We start from the raw sequence: 19,196 nt of genomic DNA, 5'->3' as shown, positions 1-19,196 counted from the left end.
TCACTTGCTTCTGTTTTGTAACAAAGCTTTAGAAAAACTGAGGTAACATAGCTACATTTCAAGCAATTTAATATCCGGTATGTAGCTCAACTCATTTAACTTTGATCAGTCAGCCTGAAAATGGTCCTGGAGAGCCTTCCAATGGGTTAAGTTACATAGTTTGACTCTGTGATAGCAGAAAGCTTACTGGGCTGGAAGTCAGGAGACCTGGATTCTGTTGCTGTGCATCCTTAGGTCAATTAGGTATCTTGAATTGGTTCACCAGTCTTGAAAGAAAGGAGGTGCATATTACACCAGTGTTCTTGGATTACATTCTCTGAATCCCTAAAGACCTGGTGAGTTTCCTAAGGCCCCCTTAGTTTGGGAGTGGGGTAAAGCCAAGTGGACAAAACTCTGAGCCTAGCACCCTAAGAGCGGCTTCACTTTATCTGTGTTAAACCACTGAACTAGAAAATAGATAAGGTCCCTTCCGGATTAGAAATTCTATGATAAATGAAGTTAGACCAAGTCATATACCTGACTGGGAGAAAAAGGCATTTGAACATTTAATGTACAAGCTAGAATATACCTGCCACCACTCCACAGTGATATAGTAAATGCTAAATAGAACGTTATAAATTACATTTAAGGCTGGGATAATATAATTTGCAACTTTGTATGCAAATAGTTAATGCAAAGAAAGTTCATCAAGAAAAGAGAAGTTCAAGCTGTCATCAGGAAAGGATCCATGGTATGAGTATTGAAAAATGGGTTGATTATTACAACTAGAGCAGGAGGGAACATATTAATTGTGAATTAAAGGAGCTTGTTTTTAAAATTGGCTAATATTTTCAGACTCATTAGAATATTCATATAGTGAGATGACAGCTATTCCTAATATGAAATATTATCATTGTATATTGTAAGGGGAAATTAAAAATGAAAATAGGTCATGATGAAATATATTAGGAGCAAGCATATATATTTATTGGTTTATGGACAAAGTCTAAGACACTGTTTTATTACCTTCAATATAACAAGTCATATCTTTTAATACTAAAACATTTGACTTAAATCAAATGCTGTTTTTCCTAAAAGACAGTGGTCAGACTCGCTCTAAATGAAATTCTACTCTAAAAATAGCCACATAATTTAATGAACTCTGCTTGATGGTAAACATCCATCTACTATTTCTATTTTGTAAATATTTTTCAACAAGGCAGTGAAAAGCCACTGTGACCACTGGGGTTTCATTTTCAAGCAACTAACTGAGTTTCAGGCTGAGAGGTATCAGAAAGAGCGTCTATTATCAAAGGAGCTGAAGTCAAGTCGCACTGATGTCCCTGGTCGAGGAGAGCATAGGAGAGGGCGTCAGGAAGCCCGGAGGAACTGGAGTTGACGTGGACTCTAGAGTGGAGCAGGTGGTGGAGCCAAAGAGGAAATCAGGGACACAGGCAGCAGGGAAGATGCCTTAGTGAGAGAAGCGGGCATTTCATCAGCAAGGGGTCACCTCAGAGGAGCAGTTGGTCTGGCTGAATTTATCAAGACTGAGCCAGAATCTCAGAGGGATTTACATGGCAAATCTTTCAGAACTTCAAGAGCTTTTGTAAACTCAAGGACTCAGAGTCCTCTGATTAATTTGACTAGATCTTTCCAGCCTCATAGAGAGAATCAACTTCTAATGATACCTAAACTTCACTCCTAAGATTTATCAGTTCATGCAGTGGTTTTTCTAATTCTTGCTAGGTGATGGAAATAGGAAAATATAGATTTTTTCATATCTTCGTGTGTGTTTTTGTGTGGGGGTATGTGCAAATATATATTAGGTTACAATGAGTGTGTTTTCAAAAATACCTTTGAGTACCTTGTGTTCAGAATTTGGAAACCTTTCTCCAAAGTGGTCCTACTCTTTGATCTAAGGAAGTGTTCCTTCTGCACCTGGTTTATATGAAAATCCATGCCATTCTGTTCTTGTTTTTATTTAATTTATTGTTAAAAAGTATTATAAGAAAATTTAAATATATGTTCATGAATATATTTTCCCAGTTGTGATCAATGTATATAGTTTGAAATGCAAATTTTTCTTACATATTTAAATTAAGCAATTTTTCTATATTGCTGCATAGTCTTCATCTTTAGTGATTACCTCATATTCATCAAACAGAACACAGATTACATAATATTAGCTTAGCATTGAAAAACTGTAAGAAATTTATTTTTAACTGAGCAGAAAGATTTTTGTCTGACATGGCATCCAAGGGCAGCCACAGTGGGTTGTAAAGTAGACTTGTCAGGCCTTCATCCCCTTTTAGAGCCACCTGACTTTATTTCCACAGATACGCTGGGTTTGTGCTCTCTGATGTCACAAGCCAAAATGTATCATTGCCCTTCATGATTTCCACACTTTCATCACCTCTATCTATACTCAAGGTGACCAATTTAATCTAGAGCCTACCCATCACGTATTACAGCTGGTTCAAATCGATATGGTTAAAGATAAGTTTAATAGATGCCTTCACCAATTGAATATATATCCTTCTTGTTACAGATGACAAGTCATCTTATGCATGTGGTATAAATAGGCTGGTTTATAGACTGGTAGGTAGACTGTTTAATCAAATATTATTCCAATGAGTTATGTCCTTCAAAGCAGTTTTGGGGGGGAGGTTTCACCAACTTTTTCCAACCCCACCCATTCCCTTCTTCTAATCTCTTCCCTCTTTCTCAACGTATGAGGAGGTGGTGCAGCATCCTGTAACAGTCCTTCATCACTTCCTATTCCTCCCAATTCATTTATGTCTTTTCTTGAGCATCATGTTTATATGTTTTTTTATTTGTCTGTTTGGGGTTATCTGCTTTGACTGGTAAATTCTGAAAGAGCATGGATTATGTCTCCTTAGCCTATTTTGTGTAGATGTCACCTGCAGGTTTGAGACTGATGTTAAGTAACTATACCATGCTACCTCACATATTCTTTTCTTTCTTCACTTTTCTATGCCTTTTCCATTTGTTTGATGTCCTTAGAATAATCTCTGTTGACATTTGAAGGATAGAAGCAATGCCACATGAAAGCTTCCTCATTGCAGGTGGAATGATGATAATAACAGATTTTCAGGACTTTTATGGAGAAGTCATAGCCCTTCACAGGCATTAATGCATTCATCTTCACATCAGCTGAATTAGAGATAACTGAGGACAGGTCTTATTGGTATTTTGCAAATGGATGCTGAGGTCACCTGAGGAACTTTGAGCTAAAGTCATAGAATCTTACAGTAGAAAGTTCAACTCGCTGTTTTCAGGGATGGCCCTGAGGCCAGCAGCACAAAATGACTTGCTCAGTGTTCTACAGCCAGTCAGCACAGATTGGGATGGGAAGCTGTATCTAGGACTGTCATCTCTGCCATTTGCAGCCATAATTCTCACACTCGTGTGAATGTTTCGGGGCAGGCCAATGTCCGTAGGTGGCAAAGTAGGGCCCCAGTTGAAGGAAGTAGAGCAAAATAAATGAGCTCAGGGCCACGTTTGGACAGAATAACATTCCCTCGTGGCACACTCATTTAAATCTGATACAGACTTTTCACACTGAAAATTTCTGGCCAGTTCTACACAGATCATTCATTTTACCACTAATAATTAATGTAAAGAGGTCACATTTTATGGATTTTAAGGATCTATGGATTTTTATTTCATAAACTCAGTAAGCTTTTTCTTTTTTCTTAATGCAGCTCTGATTGGCTCTTTAACTGCAACATGGGGCCTGTGAGTAGAACGTGTAAATGATATAACACATTAGGGAATTCTTTTTAACAAAGAAAAATAATAACATTTTCTGTTTGTTTTAGAAATGCCTGAACATTTGAAAGTGCTGATCTTGGGAGCCACTTTCTAACTGGCATAAGTAGCTTTGATTCCTCCAAGTAGCAGCATTTCCTTGGTCTAATCGTTTTTTGGACAGCAGGCTGAGTCACACCACAGGAAATGTGGAGATGGAAGAATAATTGAACATCAGAAGCCCTCTAATGCCTTCCAGCCCTAGTTCAAGGACAAGGGAGATATGTGACTTCTGAGAGAGAGGAAGATAAATGCAGCCACTTTCAAAGAGAATTATAATAGCCCTTCCTTAGACACCTGAGTTCAAGAAAGGAGCAGTTGGCAGGATAGAGAGGTGACTAGTGCTCACCTTGGGAAGAGTCTTCAGCAGATCAGGGTTTCCAGAGATAATGTCCTTAAAGAAAGCCCAGCTGAGGGCTTGTTATCAGAGGCATGCATAACAATGAGTAAGTCTGCGCTTATCATTTTCCCAGGCACTAAGAAATTCTGGTACATAATTTGGGGTAATTTTCAGGTCCTCCTGCATCAATAAGTATAAGTCAAGTTGTCCTTGGTGAACCTCAGTAAGTTGACAAAAGAAGGACTCCTCCCCACACACCAGGCTGTGTGCTTAGCATCTCCTTATAGGCTCCTCCAAGAAGCTGTAATGCAGATATCACAAGCTGGATGACTTCTTCCTAAATTTGGCACGTATTTTCTTCAATTCGGATTTATTTTAATGAACTTCAAATCAGTGAGCATTTCTTGATTTGATTCTTGTAACCGGCATTACTTCAGCTTTTGGGGAAGTAAAGGTGAACCAGGAGGAAAGCTCTTCCTTTCACAAGCTCTTAGCTTTTTTCCCCAAATTTTTGCCCCCAGATTTTAATACTGAACAATTTCAAACCTACAGAAAAACTGAATATTACAGCAAAATCTGTATACCTTTCACCCAGATTTACCAACTGTTAACATTTTTCTACATTTGCATTTCTTTCTTTGTGTGTGTATTTTGCTTTCTGAACCATTTGAAAATACTTTGAAGACATGATGATAGTTAACCCCTGAAATTCTTCAGCTTATATCTCCTAAGAGCAAGGACATTCTCTTATATAACTACAGTGCCATTATCTACTCCAAAAAGTATAACATTGATATAGTATTATACAGTCCATATTCATATTCCTTAATTTTCCCAGTAATGCTCTTTATAAGTTTTTTTAAATCCACTAAAAAATCTACTAAAAAATTATGCATTGTATTTAGTTGTCATGTGCATTTAGTCTCTTTTAATCCAGAAAAGCCCCCCACCTTTGGGCTTCCTTAACATTAACAGTTTTGAAGAGCTCAGGCCAGCTAACTTGTCAAGTGCCCCATAGTCTGCGTTAGTCTGATAGTTTCCCCATGATTATATCCAGCTTAAACATTTTTGGCAAAAATTATTACCTCAGTGATGTTGAATTCAGCCCAGCATCATATCAAGAGGCACATATGTCAGTTTGTCCTTTTATTGCCAATGCTAAGGTTGATCATTTTGGTTAAATGTCAGATGACATTCATGAGATCTGACTGCTACTTTTTTTTTTTTAATTAAAAGTAATACATGGAGTGTACTCTGACACTGTAAATATCTTGCTCCCCAATAACATCTCACCCAGTGGTTTTAGCATCCATGGATGGGCCTTGCCTGAACCAATTATTACATTGGCAGCTACAAAATGGTGCCTTTCTAATTCTCTACTTCTGTCGCTCATTCCTTTAGTAGTTGGCATTCTTCTCTAAAGAAGAGATTTTTTCCTCTCTCTGCTGGCCTTTGGGGATTCTTTTTATGATTCAATATATTATTTGGCATCACTCTCAGTATTCTTCTTTATCTCAGTGCCCTAAATTTTTTTTTGAGCACTCTCTCGCTTTCTGTAACAAAATGTTTCCACTCACCCTGTACTTTGCTTCCCTAGAACATACTCTGTATTAAAAGTGGCTATTTAGACTCCTAGTCTAGGGCAGGCAATAAGGTACTTTGTAAATAGAAAAGACAATTATTAATTCGGCCTGTAGTGGGTAGAGAATCAAAGAGAGCTCTGTAGGCTAGAAGGTGACATTTGACATTTTGAAGGATACAGCAAGCACAGAAACAATTGGATATGTTCCAGAAGGAGGGGATACATCAAAAGTTTTCATTGGAGTGGGAAATTCGTGATCTGTTAAAGGAGTAGCAAGTAGCATGTGGTAGCTGGCAGGTAGGTTTTAGGGGAGGAAGTAGCCAGGTGACAAAGGGCCTTAAATGCCAGGCCACGATGTTGGGGTGTGGGGCAGGGAGGTTATAAGCAATGAGGTTCCATCAGTTATTCTTTCACATGAGAATGACATGATCAGATTTGGAATTTAGAGGAGTGGGAAGGAGAGGTGATGATTTGACGTAAGGAGTTCAATTAGAAGATTGTAGTATGTACTCTATTGGTAATTTTAAGTTAAATTTGTTTAGATTTCACATTTTTGGTTTTCTTTTCTACAGTTCTGCTACATATTTCTCAGTCTTCCACTTGAAGGGCATTGGGCTCAATCTTTCTCACTGCTGAGCATATGTTAAGTATCCAAGTGTTTGTTGATACATTCCTATCATAAGTTGAAATTATTTGAAATGATTTGCTCACTTTGAATTTAGTAGTCCTTATATAATGCAAGACTCTATGACTGCCTATCTGCAGGCGAAATGGGAAATGAAAATCGGTATCTGTATAATCAATGCAAAAAATAATGTTCCTCTGGAACGATAGATAATGGAATCATAAGTGTGGTTCCTGCTTCAATAACCTAGATCTGCACTGTCCAGTCAATCTGGTAGCCACTAGCCACATGTGGCTAGTGAACACTTAAAAAGTGACTTATCCGAATTGAGATATGCTGTAAACGTAAATACACACCAGATTTCAAAGACTTAGTATTAAAAAGGAATGTAAAGTATTTCAATAATTCTTTATATTGATGACATGTTAAAATGATAGTAGATATACTGGATTAAATGAATATAAAGTGGCCCACTCTTGCCACTTTTACTCAAGAAAGTATTGGAAGTCCTAGCCAGAGCAATTAGGCAAGTAAAAAAAATAAATAAAAGGCATCTGAATTAGAAAGGAAGAAGTAAAACTGACACTATTTGCAGATGACATGATATTACATACAGAAAATCTTAAAGACTCCACCAAAAAATTGTTAGAACTAATAAAAAAAGTCAATAAAATTGCAGGATACAAAAATCTGTTGCATTTTTATACACTAATAATGAACTATTAGAAAGAGAAATTAAGAAAACAATCTCATTTACAATTGCATCAAAAAGAATAAAATACCAAGGAATAAATTTAACCAAGGAGGTGAAAGTCCTGTAGGGTGAAAACTGTAAGATATTGATGAAAGAAATTGAAGACGACACACATAAATGGAAAGATATTTCGTGCTCATGGATTGGAAGAGTTAATATTGTTAAAATGCCCATACTACCCAAAGCAATCTACAGATTCAATGCAATCTGTATCAAAATTCCAATGGCATTTTTCACAGAAATAGGACAAACAATCCTAAAATTTTGATGAAACCACAAGACCCCGAATAGCCAAAGCAATCTTGAGAAAGAAGAACAAAGCTGGAGGTATTACGCTTCCCGATTTCAAACTATTTACAAAGGTATAGTAATCAAAACAGCATAGTATTGGAATAAAAACAGACACGTAGATCAAGAGAACTGAACAGAGAGCCCAGAAATAAACACACAAATATATGGTCAATTAATTTATGACAAAGGATATACCATGGGAAAAGGACAGTCTCTTCAATAAATGGTGCTGGGAAAACTGGACCTCTATCTTATACCATACACAAATATCAACTAAAAATAGATTAAAGATTTGAATGTAAGAAAGACCTGAAACCTTAAAACTTCTAGAAGAAAACATAGCAAGAAACCTCCTTGTCATGAGTCTTGGCAATGATTTGTTGGATTTGATACCAAAAGCAAAGGCAACACAAGCACAAATAAACAAGTGGGACTACATCAAACTGAAAAGCTTCTGCACGGTAAGGGAAACAACCAACAAAATGAAAAGCCAAATAGGAAATTCGCAATCATATATTAGATAAGAGGATAATATCCAAAATATATAAAGAAGTTATACAAGTCAATAGCAGAAAACCCCAAACAATCAAATTAGATGGACATTTTTCCAAAGAAGACATACAGATGGCCAACAAATACATGCAAAGGTGCTCAACATCACTAATCATCAGGGAAATGCAAATCAAAACCACAATGAGATATCACCGCACACCTGTTAGAATGGCTGTTATCAAAAAAAGGAAATTGGTGTAGCCACTATGGAAAACAGTATGGAGGTTCCTCAGAAAATTAAAAATAGAACTACCACATGATCTAGCAATTCTACTTCTGGGTATTTGAAGGAAACTAAAACACTCACTTGAAAAGATATCTGCACCCCAATGTTTACTGCAGCATCATTTACAATAGCCAAGATATGTGAACAATCTAAGTGTCCATTGATGGATGAGTGGATAAAGAAAACGTGATACATACACACACACACACAATGAAATACTATTCAGTCATAATAAAGCAGGAAATCCTGTCATTTGCAACAACATGGATGAACCTTGAGGGCATTACGCTAAGTGAAATAATTCAAACAGAGAAAGACAAATATCAGATGATCTCTCTTTTGTATAGAATCTAAACACACACACACACACACACAAACGAACTCATAGCTACAGAAAAACAGATTGGTGGGTTGAGAGCCCAGGCAGGAGCTCTGCCCATGTGCAGAGCCAGGACAGTGGCCCCATTTGTTTAGGGAACTTGGTGCACAGTTCTGCTTGAGTTAGGACCCCAAACAACAAGCCATGCTGGCCTTGAAGCCTGTTCTGCTGCTCCACCTGACAGGGAGGCTAATTCACAGCCCTACCTGCTGAATGTAGCCTCCAGCCCCGCCTGACCAGGCAACCCTAACAGAGCTCCCAGCAATCAGTGTAGCCCACCCTGCAGCCCCGCTTACAGTGGCGCTTGAGAGCACAGCTAGTGGCTTTCCCCATTTGCAGAGTAAAGCCATATAAATAATCCTGCCATTTGCGACAGCATGGATGGGCCTTGAGGGCATTATACTAAGTGAAATAAGTCAGACAGAGAAAGACAAATACTGTATGATCTTATTTATATGTGGAATCTAAAAAAACCAAACTCATAGAAAAAGAGATCAGATTTGTGGTTGCCAGAGGCAGGGCGTGAGGTGACTTGTAGCAAAGTGGTCAAATAAGATAAATAAGTACTGGTGAGGTAATGTACAACACAATGACTGTAGTGACCCATGCTGTATGGTATGTTTGAAAGCTGGTAAGAGTGGATCCTAAAAGTTCTCATCACAAGGAAAAAAAAAATTTTGTAACTATATGAGGTGATAGATGTTAACTAAATTTATTTTGGTAATCATTTTGCAGTATATATGCATGTCAAGTCATTATGCTGTACACCTTAAACTTATACAGTGTTATATCTCAATTATATCTCAATAAAATGAAGAAAAATAATAATAAAAAAAGAATTTGTTTCTCTCCTTTCTGTGGGAAGTTGTCTGTCTGCCAGTCTTATGTATTTGATTTCACAATCAACCCTCAAACATTTGGGGAGGAGGGAGTTCAGTCATAATTCCAAATATTTTCTTCAAAAAAAAATAAAGATTTTTTTCACTTAAGGAAGACTTTAAGGTTTTGTCCAAAATTATGATTCTTTGACTTGAAGAAAATATACTCCAAAATAATTGTAGTGAAATAGTAAATTAAATTTCATGATATTGTGTTTCAGCATATTCATCTTAGTTTTCTATTATTTTATTGTACTTTCCATAAAGTTGGAGATAATCAAGCACATTTAATTGTAACCTTTAATTAATTGTAACTGGATTGTTATGGACTGAATGTGTGTGTCCCTCTAAAATTCATATGTTGAAGCCATAACCCCCAATGTGATGGTGTTTGTTTGGAGGCAGGGCCTGTGGGAGGGAGTTAGAGTTGGATTGGGTCATGAGGGTAACTCATGACCCTCATGATGGGATTAATTAATAAAATAGGAAGAGACAGGAGATGTCTCTCTCTATCATTTGAGGATACAGCAAGAAGGCAGCTGTCTGAAAGCCAGAAGAGGGTTCTCCCCAGAACCCAACCACGCTGTGGTACCCTGACTGTTGTTTAAGCCACCAGTCTATGGTATTTTGTTACAGCATCCCAAAGCCAACTAAGACATGTTTAATAACTGGTCTTGGTGGAATTTTTTTTTTAAATATAATTTTTTTATTTATTTTTCCCCCCAAAGCCCCAGTAGATAGTTGTATGTCATAGCTGCACATCCTTCTAGTTGCTGTATGTGGGACACAGCCTCAGCATGGCTGGAGAAGCGGTGCATCAGTGCACACTCAGGATCTGAACCCAGGCCGCCAGCAGCAGAGCGTGTGCACTTAACCACTAAGCCACGAGGCCGGCCCTGGAATTTTAAACATTGCAAAATAAATAAAATAAAAACATAATTTACAAGTATGGATAATAATGGCCTTCCTTAACTCAAAGAAATGTTTCCTGCAAAGAAAAAATTGTAGCTTCTTATGCCCTAATAAAACCATTTCAGTTCTTTCCCCATTTAAGAATTAAGATGCAACAATGTCTTAGAAAAACCAATATACATCATGTAAGTCTCTACCCCCGATCATCTGAAATCCATAGTCTGCCTTCAGAAAATCAGAAAGGAATTTATATGCACCTGCAAACTAGAGAAATAATTTTGTACTCTGAGCCCAAGTAAAAGCCAAGATTTTAATCTAATCAGTTTCCAGAATCTTAAAATGCATTGTTTCAAATTCAGGTGGGTTGTGCATACCTTGTTCTTCACTGGGGAGTTTCCACTGTAGAGCTGGCAGGTATGCTAAAGCATCCTAAATTGCCTTTATGAATAAATGGTTTGAAATGTTCAAACAGCTCCCCAGCTCTTTTCCCCTGTTGGCTCTTGGGAAAACCTTGAAACCCCAGGCCTGGGCTGGATGTTAGGAGGCACCTGGTGTGCGCCCAGACTCCAGGCAAGGCTGCCCTTCAGGAGAGCCAAGGCTTCTTTCTCAACAGATTCCAAGTTGACTTTGCTGTCAATCCTGCCACGACCACCACCCTAGCCTACTATCTATGTAATAAGTGTCTGGACTTGTAAATTTAATTTATGTGCATATTAATATCATTTAGAAACTTCATCTCAGAACAGTTCCAGATTACTGAAGAGGCAAGAGCCTCTTATAGTGAGTTGTATGTTCGGGTAATAGTCACATGAGGTCCCCTCTGTATTCCTGTATAGTTTTACTTCATAACTTCGTGTTTGCATTAGTAAAGGCATTGACAACTATGAAAAAGAAATAATTTGAGTTTTAATAAGTAAATTGTGTGAACCGGTAATATTGATCATATGTTATCCTGTAATACTTTTTCTGAATTTTTAAATTGCCTTTTCACGATTTCCTCAGGAAGATAACAGGCTCCCTCTAGTGGGAAGTGAGCAATATAACTGCATTATTTCCCCGGAGCAGTGTAACTTCATAGCTACACTTTGAAGGAAAGGAGGCCTCTTCTGGCTCCGACAGTGTGGGCTCCATAACGTTTATTTTTCTCTTTGAATTTTCTCAAAGAAAATAATATTATCAAGGAATGTTTATAGGATAGTCATGAGTTTAGATCAGGTTGATGACATGAACCCAATCTGTGCCTAGGCATTAACTTCAGCCAATATATTTATGTAACTTGTAAATATATAAATTCTAATTATATAACTTAACTCTTAAGCCTTTACTTTGATAATTAAGTAGTTTAAAGGATTATCTCATCTCTTGCCCTCATTTTACGGCTGAGCCTAGGTAGCTTGCTCATGATGACGTAGTTGGAAGTCTGCCTTGACCTCTGAGTTCCTATTAATTTTACAGAAAGTAAGCTGTGTTCACTTGGGCTTTTCTTACTTTGAGAAAAAAATGACCAAAATCTCATGTTGTTTGAAGTAATTAGCTTTCTGCCCCATATCATTTATGCTTGAAGCTAAAACTGCATCTTTATAGAGCTTAATAACTTACGTAAAATGTTAATTCTGAATCATCAAGAAAAATTAAAATGGTACCCAAGCACGGAATAGCACATAACAGAAATGGGTTTTGGTTTTATAGTCAATAAAGAAAAAAAATTTTACTGAAATTTAGTATTGAGAATGGGATATATCCCCAAATGGTAAATAACCAATAACCAACTCCAGGAAGAGTGGTTATGGCAAGTTATAGACATTTTCAGTTTTAAAATCCCATATCATATATTTCACCTATCACATTTTATATATCTTCTATCAAAGCACGTGCTTAATTGCTTTTTGGTAACTTGACAAAGACATTCTACACTGGAGAATGGTTGGCTCTCATTAAATAGTTTCTTCTTATTTTCTTACAGCAAATCATATGCTTAGTTTTGGAACACTAGTCAGTACTTCCAATACCTACGATGGATCTGGTGTTGTGACCGTGGAAACAGACCACCCACTCCTCTGGACCATGGCCATCAAAAACTAACCCACCCACCAACGTCCACAGCCGTGCCTCAGACTTACCTCATTTGCAAGACTTATTGCTCAACAAGAACAGTTCACTGTGGTTTGCAGGAATCCAAATCTCTCCATGGGAAGCCTGCTAGTTTTAAAGATGTTACCGTTTAAATAATTAAGGTGACATTATAAATGACAGATCTCTGTTTTATAGTGGGGGGGGGCTCATTATTTGTTAATAAAACAAATAAGCTCTGTTACATTCAGTTGGAAAACTAATGTGGATCATTCCACCATAAAATTCAGTACTGATTATTCTTATGTTATTAAACATTCCACTTATCCTAGAAAATTGCTTTTAATTTTGAAGCTGAGACAGCTCTGTTGAGGGTCCTTGGTGTCCAGGATATAAACCTCCGTCTGCCCATCCTTAAATGCTTAACATCAAGGGCTTCTTCTGAGTGTCTGTTAATATTAGATTCCTTCATATAATAGAGAAAGGAAATTCTTCCACATTGCGATGTTAGAACTGCACCATTTCAGTCTGGCCTTAGTACTGTCTTTGGTATTATCTTTTAGGAATACATCAAGAATCACTGACCTAATTATTAAATTGGAAAACAGGTAGGTAAGCTATAGGTGAAAAGAGAAATGACATGATGGATAAATGACAATTCATAAAGCTCTACTGACATATTCACCCCAAACTCAGCTTCTGCAGTGAGTGTGCTGGGCTGTAGTGGAGTGACAGATCAGAACTGCCCTCATCATAATTACAACCTGGACTGTAAATGTTGTGCAGAGGAAACTTAAGCATGAAATTGAACTGTTTCTGACATACCTCAGACTGAAAAAATATTGGTTCATAGACCACAAGTTTGCTCTGATTAGCAGAAAATGAGGTTGGCAATCCACGTGCACAAGTGAACACCATGTACTAAGGAGCCTGGGTCTAAAGCCTGCATTCTTGTCCCAGTGCAGCCATCCATCCAAGTTCCCTGAACCCGTCTCCATAGAAAAGGGAAGGGGTTGACAGACGGTGCCTGAGGTTCCTCCCCACCCTCAGAGTCCAGACCCTGACGCTTGGATGTTATTAGGCAGATAATGCACAGTTACTAAACCACCTGGGGCATTGAAATGTATTCATGTTTATTTTATGATCAGACCCTCTTCATCCTCTTACCCTTTTCTGTCCTGTTTACCAAACCGAATGTTGCCATACAAACCACGACATAAGGAAGACCTGCCTAATGTGGTTTCCGTACACGCAGTCCCCATGTTGCTGTAAGGAAAGGGACCAGCAGTAGCTCTTCCTGGTGCTACCACAGAGGGAGGGTCGGATTGTAAGTGGAGAATGGAAGCAGAGCAGCTGAACTGGCATGCAAGTGTGAACAGTCAATCATTAGAGACAATTTTAATTATTTATGCAAATATATGTGAGATTGAATCTGGAGGTCAAATAAAAATATTTAGCTACCAATGCCCATGTCTGTGGTCAGTTTTTAAGAAAACAGTCCGTTTTCTCAACTGTATTTCATTATCACCAATCTCATAATCAGTATTTCTGTACAAGAAAAAGATTTGCTCAAAGGATTAATAGCTACAGTACTTTGCTCATCTGATTTCAGAGCAGCCCAGCATCATTATTATTTTCTCTAATCTCCATGGAGGTTACTCTCTAGCTCACCTGTGCCAGGTGTTTGCACTTCATCTCTCTGGACCCGCTGCCCCATCTATGAAACTGGGGTTATAGGTAGCACTGGTGTACCTTGTAGGACTTGCAAAGGAAGGACAGGTAGATTGCTTTCAAAGATCTTTATAAGCTGGAGGAAGAAGAACCAACAGAGAGAAGGAAATGCCATAGTAGAGAAAGTGAAGAAAATCGGTGGAGGAAGAACCCTGGGGAGCAAGAGAAGGGATTGGAGCACAGGTGAGTCCCAGATCAGATGGTCAGTGCTGTAGTGGAGCCCAGTTCTGGGCCCTTCTGCATCTGCTCAGCACAAATGCAGAGCCCAGAGCTTCTGTGCATATACTGCCTACCTTCCCATTCACAGCAGAAACCCTTGTCAGGAAGCCAGGGGGGAAGATCAGTCAAGTCTGGCTCCTTCAACTCGGAACCTCCAACAGAAAAACACCTAAGACCTCCAAAGCACTGCCCGAAACAGTACCTGCACCAAAAGGAACTAGGAAGGAGCAAAGGAGAGCGGGTCAAGAGGCGTGGCACTCAGCACTTACTCCTTCTGCTTCACTTAGAAGCTCAGGCTCAGCCATCATATATTCATCACTAGACATGTATTATATACATAGAAATGTGTCCACTGTTTCAAAATTTTACTACAAAAGAATGTCCTGTTTATCCTGAAATTCTTACCAGTGTTAGTAAGTGGATACTTAACAAAAAGAAGTTTGCTGAAGCTTAGTAAGCACTGAGGGAGAATAAAAACATCATTGAGACTTATCCCACATCACCACCTACGCATCACGCTGCAGCCACTGGAGGCCCATGGAAGGGTTTCGCTTCAAGTACAGGGCACCCCTCCCAATTCCTGCCAGGCCACTGAAGAATTAGGTACTGGTCTTATTATTTGACCCCATGCCATTCCTTAACACCACTTAAATACAAATTTCCTCTTTAGGGACTTCCTCACCACATCATTTCGACTAGCATCCCTTCGTTATTTCCCAGTGTTACTAACTATATATTCCAGTGTTACCGAGTCTGCTGCTGAGATCGCAGTGCGCTCTCTTAGCCCACCCGCGGCCCCCCGCCCGCGGCCCCCCGCCCGCGGCCCCCCGCCCGCACTCCTGTCCTGTCCTGACCTCCAGCTTGCAGCCATGGAGAAACCAGAAGTTGGGCTCTGGTGGGCAAGTGACCTGTGCTCCTTGGCCCTTTTGACTTCAATCTGTTTCTTCTTTACGTGGGTTTTTATAAATCTAGTGCCAGTCCCCCAGAAATGGCATCTGGCTCCTAAATCACGGACTAGTGAGGACATGCTGTGATCACTCTTCAGGCAGCAGGGAAAACCTGAAAATGGCTGCAGATTGAAACCCTGGGTGGAGTCACGGTGACTATGAGCTGTGATAAGTGGTGTGTGGTCCAGGCATTGGGAGTGGACCACGCTCCCAGACACAGGCCGGGCACCGTAACCCATCTTCACTCCTTAAGTTCTGCTAAGCAGACAGAGCAGTTTTCTCTTGGGATGGGAACTGGGCCGTTTCACTAGTTACAGAGGTTCGCTCCGAGCCAGGAGGAGGTGGCCCTGAGAGCCTGGGCGTTCGTAAGGGTAACTGCTCAAGCATCTGTGTCATGCTTCTGTACATGTGGATGCATTTTAAACAGACCTTGCTCACTACTCCTGCTCAAATTCACGCCTTCCAAAGCTTTACCTGAACAATCACAATCAAGCAGCACATGGATTTGATGTGATTGAGACTGATAACAGACGCCACGTCAGGAAGCGGTTAAAAACTGTTCTCTACCCTGAGGCTCTGTGCTTAGGAAAGGAGTGTGGTCTGAGGGGTGACTTTCCAACTAGATTGACCACGACTTTCTAGAAATACATTTTGTCTTTTGACCTGATTGACACACACAAACATGTAGTGTACTCTGATAATTTATTCTAAATTGAAAAACACCCAGAAATCTATTCTAGATTGAAAAAACACACCAAAGGGTAGAGTAAAATGCATAAAGCGACTTTTTAAAAATGTGTATGTGTGTGTGCATGCGAGAGTTCTGCACTGAACATATACTTCTTTCCTCAGTTTAAGACAAGATGAGTATAATTTACCTCTTTATCCTTACCACTTAATAATAATAGTTTTTATTCTTATATGTGTGCTAAGGGGAATAACCTACCAGTGACAGCAGGCTGAATGTTAATCCGATTTGGGAATAATAAAACCAATTTAACTTCATTAGGAAGGGGGTGGTGGTAGGGAGCTAGATTATTTAAGTTCTGTCTAAAGCATTCTATTCAGAATAAAATAAATGATCCTTGTACCTGGGGAGAAGAAAATTGAAGCCTCAAGGTCAAGCCGGTCCCAGGGAGTCTGTATACACAGAATGGAAAATTCCCGGCTCATACAGTACGAGTTTGCCCTCCCTTGCCCACAGCAGATTTCACTTATCAATCATAGTTTTCTTTTCTGATGAGCCAGAGCCTGTGCCTCATCTCAAAACGATTCTCCAGGCAGCCATGATCAATTATTCTCCATTGGCTTGGCACCCCTGGCGGCTCAGAGCTGATGTGTGATCTCACCACTGTACACAGAACAGCTACGGTTCCATCCTGGGAAAGAGGTCATGGCAGCATCATTCTTCTTCCTGGGGAATGAAGGACTTGTTCCCTGTGTACTTAATTCCACCACTGAAAGCAAGGGCTTTGTATACAGCAAAACAAAAAGAAAAACTAATGCCATCTCTCCCAATGACTTGAAAAACATAAACAGCGCCCTGAGATCACCTATAGTTGAGAAATAAGAAATTTCTCAGAATAGACCCATAGACGGTCCCTGAGAACCAAGAAATCTAAGATATATAATACTGTGTTAGTCCAAAGGTTGAAAAGGGTTTTTATCTAACAGTAAAAGGAATTGATAAAAGATTACAAATCATATCTTATTTCTTTTCAAATTACCTTTAAACCCTAACGACTAGTGAATATTTAACAGCCAGTTATATTTTTGAACAATAAACATGGGAAATTATGAGTATAAAATTCTGCAGGAACTGAGCAGAGTCCAATCTGAATGGCATAATTAATTTTATGCTTAGTTGCTTAACATTCTGAATCCTTTGCTGAAATGTCAACCCCTTGGGAGCATGGACTTTGTGTTTCTTGTTATCTGCTGTATCCTCTGTCTTAGAATAGGGCCCTGTCATCAGCAAGTGTGCAAAAAATATTTGTGTGGTACCACTGGTGCATTAACTAACCTCCCCACTTGAACCCAGACCCCAGGAATATACTGCTTGGTTTCCCTAGTCCCTGGAGACTATTGTTCTTTTCCTTCCTTGATCCCTAACTATCCAAGCTTTAAAGTAGTATTATGCTCAGGTTTCCCCTGAATAGGTTCCTCAGTCCTAAAGATAAGCACCCTAATTCTAGATTGGATAGACTAGTATGTATACTTGCTCACTCATACATCAGAAGAAGGAAATAATGTTCACAGCACCAAGGCTGGGCTTACAGATGTCATTCAAGGCAAATTACAGTAAGTAAACAATAAAGGAAAATCAAAAGGCCAAGGAATTTTAAGTTCCTTGAAATGGACAGATAAGGGAAAATGAAAGCCACGAGGTGAGTAATGACAGAAGTTTGGAAGACTGGTATCGACTAAAAGAAACAAGGTCAAAATAAATGTGAAGAGCACATTTGACTGGCTTGACTTGCTGGAGAAAATGCAAAAATAAGAGGTTAACAAAGAAATTTTTCAGAGTCGGAAATTTTGTAGGTGGACCTATTTCCAGCTTTGGAGGTTCAAAGAATGACCTTGGCTGTCATGAGTTGACATAGACTACAGACAAGAAGAATACATATTATTTTCAAATACTTGGAGACCATGGCATTCAGTTCTGACATTTTATTTGTGTTTACATCTGTTCTTCAAATTAAACCTTTAATATGCATATGAAATTAGCCTGAGTCTAAAACCATAAAAAAAAGGTATGTTATCTTCAACTGAATTACCCACACTAAACCTTATTATTTGTGATTTTAATTCAGTGTTCTCTATTAATAAGTAGCACTGTTAACTTTTAAAAAAATATAAATGCCACAAAAGACTGTTTTTTATTGAAAAAACCTATCTTCTCCAAAAAACTTCTCTTCATACAACTTTTATTAACACAAATAGTTACTCAGAAAATATTTGTAGAATGCATGTACAAGTGTTCTCTGTAATATTAAGACATTCTACTCACCTCTCCCTTATAGAAATTCCTATGCTTTGTCCCACCACACCCTGCTGGATAACCCCAATAATTTTAGTATCATTGGTTATAAAATTAGAAAAATAATCTCAAAAATAGTGAGGCTTTCAATACCATGGCTATGGGACCAAATACGTGAAGGACATAGAGTAACAGATTTCTTAGAAGAATATAGAGATTTTACTTTTTTGTGCTATAGGAAATATTAAGTGTCCATCAATTCTCTCTCTACTATATCAACTTCATTAATTTAAGAAATACTTTTCACTCTCCCTTTCATTCCCTATTCATGAAAAAAATTTCCTAGGCCCCAGTGGTCTACACATTCTGCTCTTTTATTTGCACTCCTTAAAATTCAGGGAAGCCTACAAGAATAATGAGATGAGGAGAAATGGTGCAGAAAGTTGTTGGGATAGCTTTTAGTCAGTGAATTTATTATGCATATTTTAAAGTTGACCTTTTAATCCAAGTTTTTATTCAATTCCATTGCAAGGAACTGAGCAACATGGTCAGTTTGAGTATTTGTATGCCAGCGGTGTTGAACAATGAGTTTCATGAGGAAAAATCACAGATTAAATCATGAAGCAGTGAATATATTATTTTTAAGGCTAAATGGAGGTAGGATAGAAATTTTTTAGGAAGAAAGTAAGTTTTCCACAAAAAGAAACCTTTGCCCTAAATTTTAAGATGTGGATATGCAAATCATTTTCCTAATTTCTTCACTAGACTAAATGTTGCTAGTAATTGTGTATTCATATCAATACATAAATGATGTTAGTCACACTGATGCTATTGTTATTCATTCCTGTTTTCAGTAATAGCTTTCCACAAGTTGTTCTAAGGCTTAACCTTTCTCTTGGA

The 19,196-nt window shown here is 38.5% G+C and overlaps 1 protein-coding gene across 2 annotated transcripts in view; it reads left to right on the top strand.

Annotated features, from left to right (window-relative positions):
• The window catches only part of TPK1 (thiamin pyrophosphokinase 1), a 353,331-nt gene that overhangs the window by 314,136 nt on the left and 19,999 nt on the right, over positions 1 to 19,196 (top strand). The window contains exon 9 of one of the 2 annotated variants that reach the window (XM_087432170.1): positions 12,313 to 13,883. The exons of the other annotated variant lie outside the window; for it this stretch is intronic. Coding sequence (XP_087288296.1) covers positions 12,313 to 12,431 — 119 coding nt within the window. The 3' untranslated portion in view covers positions 12,432 to 13,883. Of the gene's footprint in view, positions 1 to 12,312; positions 13,884 to 19,196 lie in introns of those variants that run through there. 2 annotated transcript variants of the gene reach the window in all.

Source organism: Ceratotherium simum, chromosome 1, assembly GCF_057802395.1.
Source record: "Ceratotherium simum simum isolate JZ-2026a chromosome 1, ASM5780239v1, whole genome shotgun sequence".
NCBI classification, from domain to species: Eukaryota; Metazoa; Chordata; class Mammalia; order Perissodactyla; family Rhinocerotidae; genus Ceratotherium; species Ceratotherium simum.
Note: the sequence above shows the minus strand (reverse complement) of the source record. Positions and strands in the feature narration are given on the sequence as shown.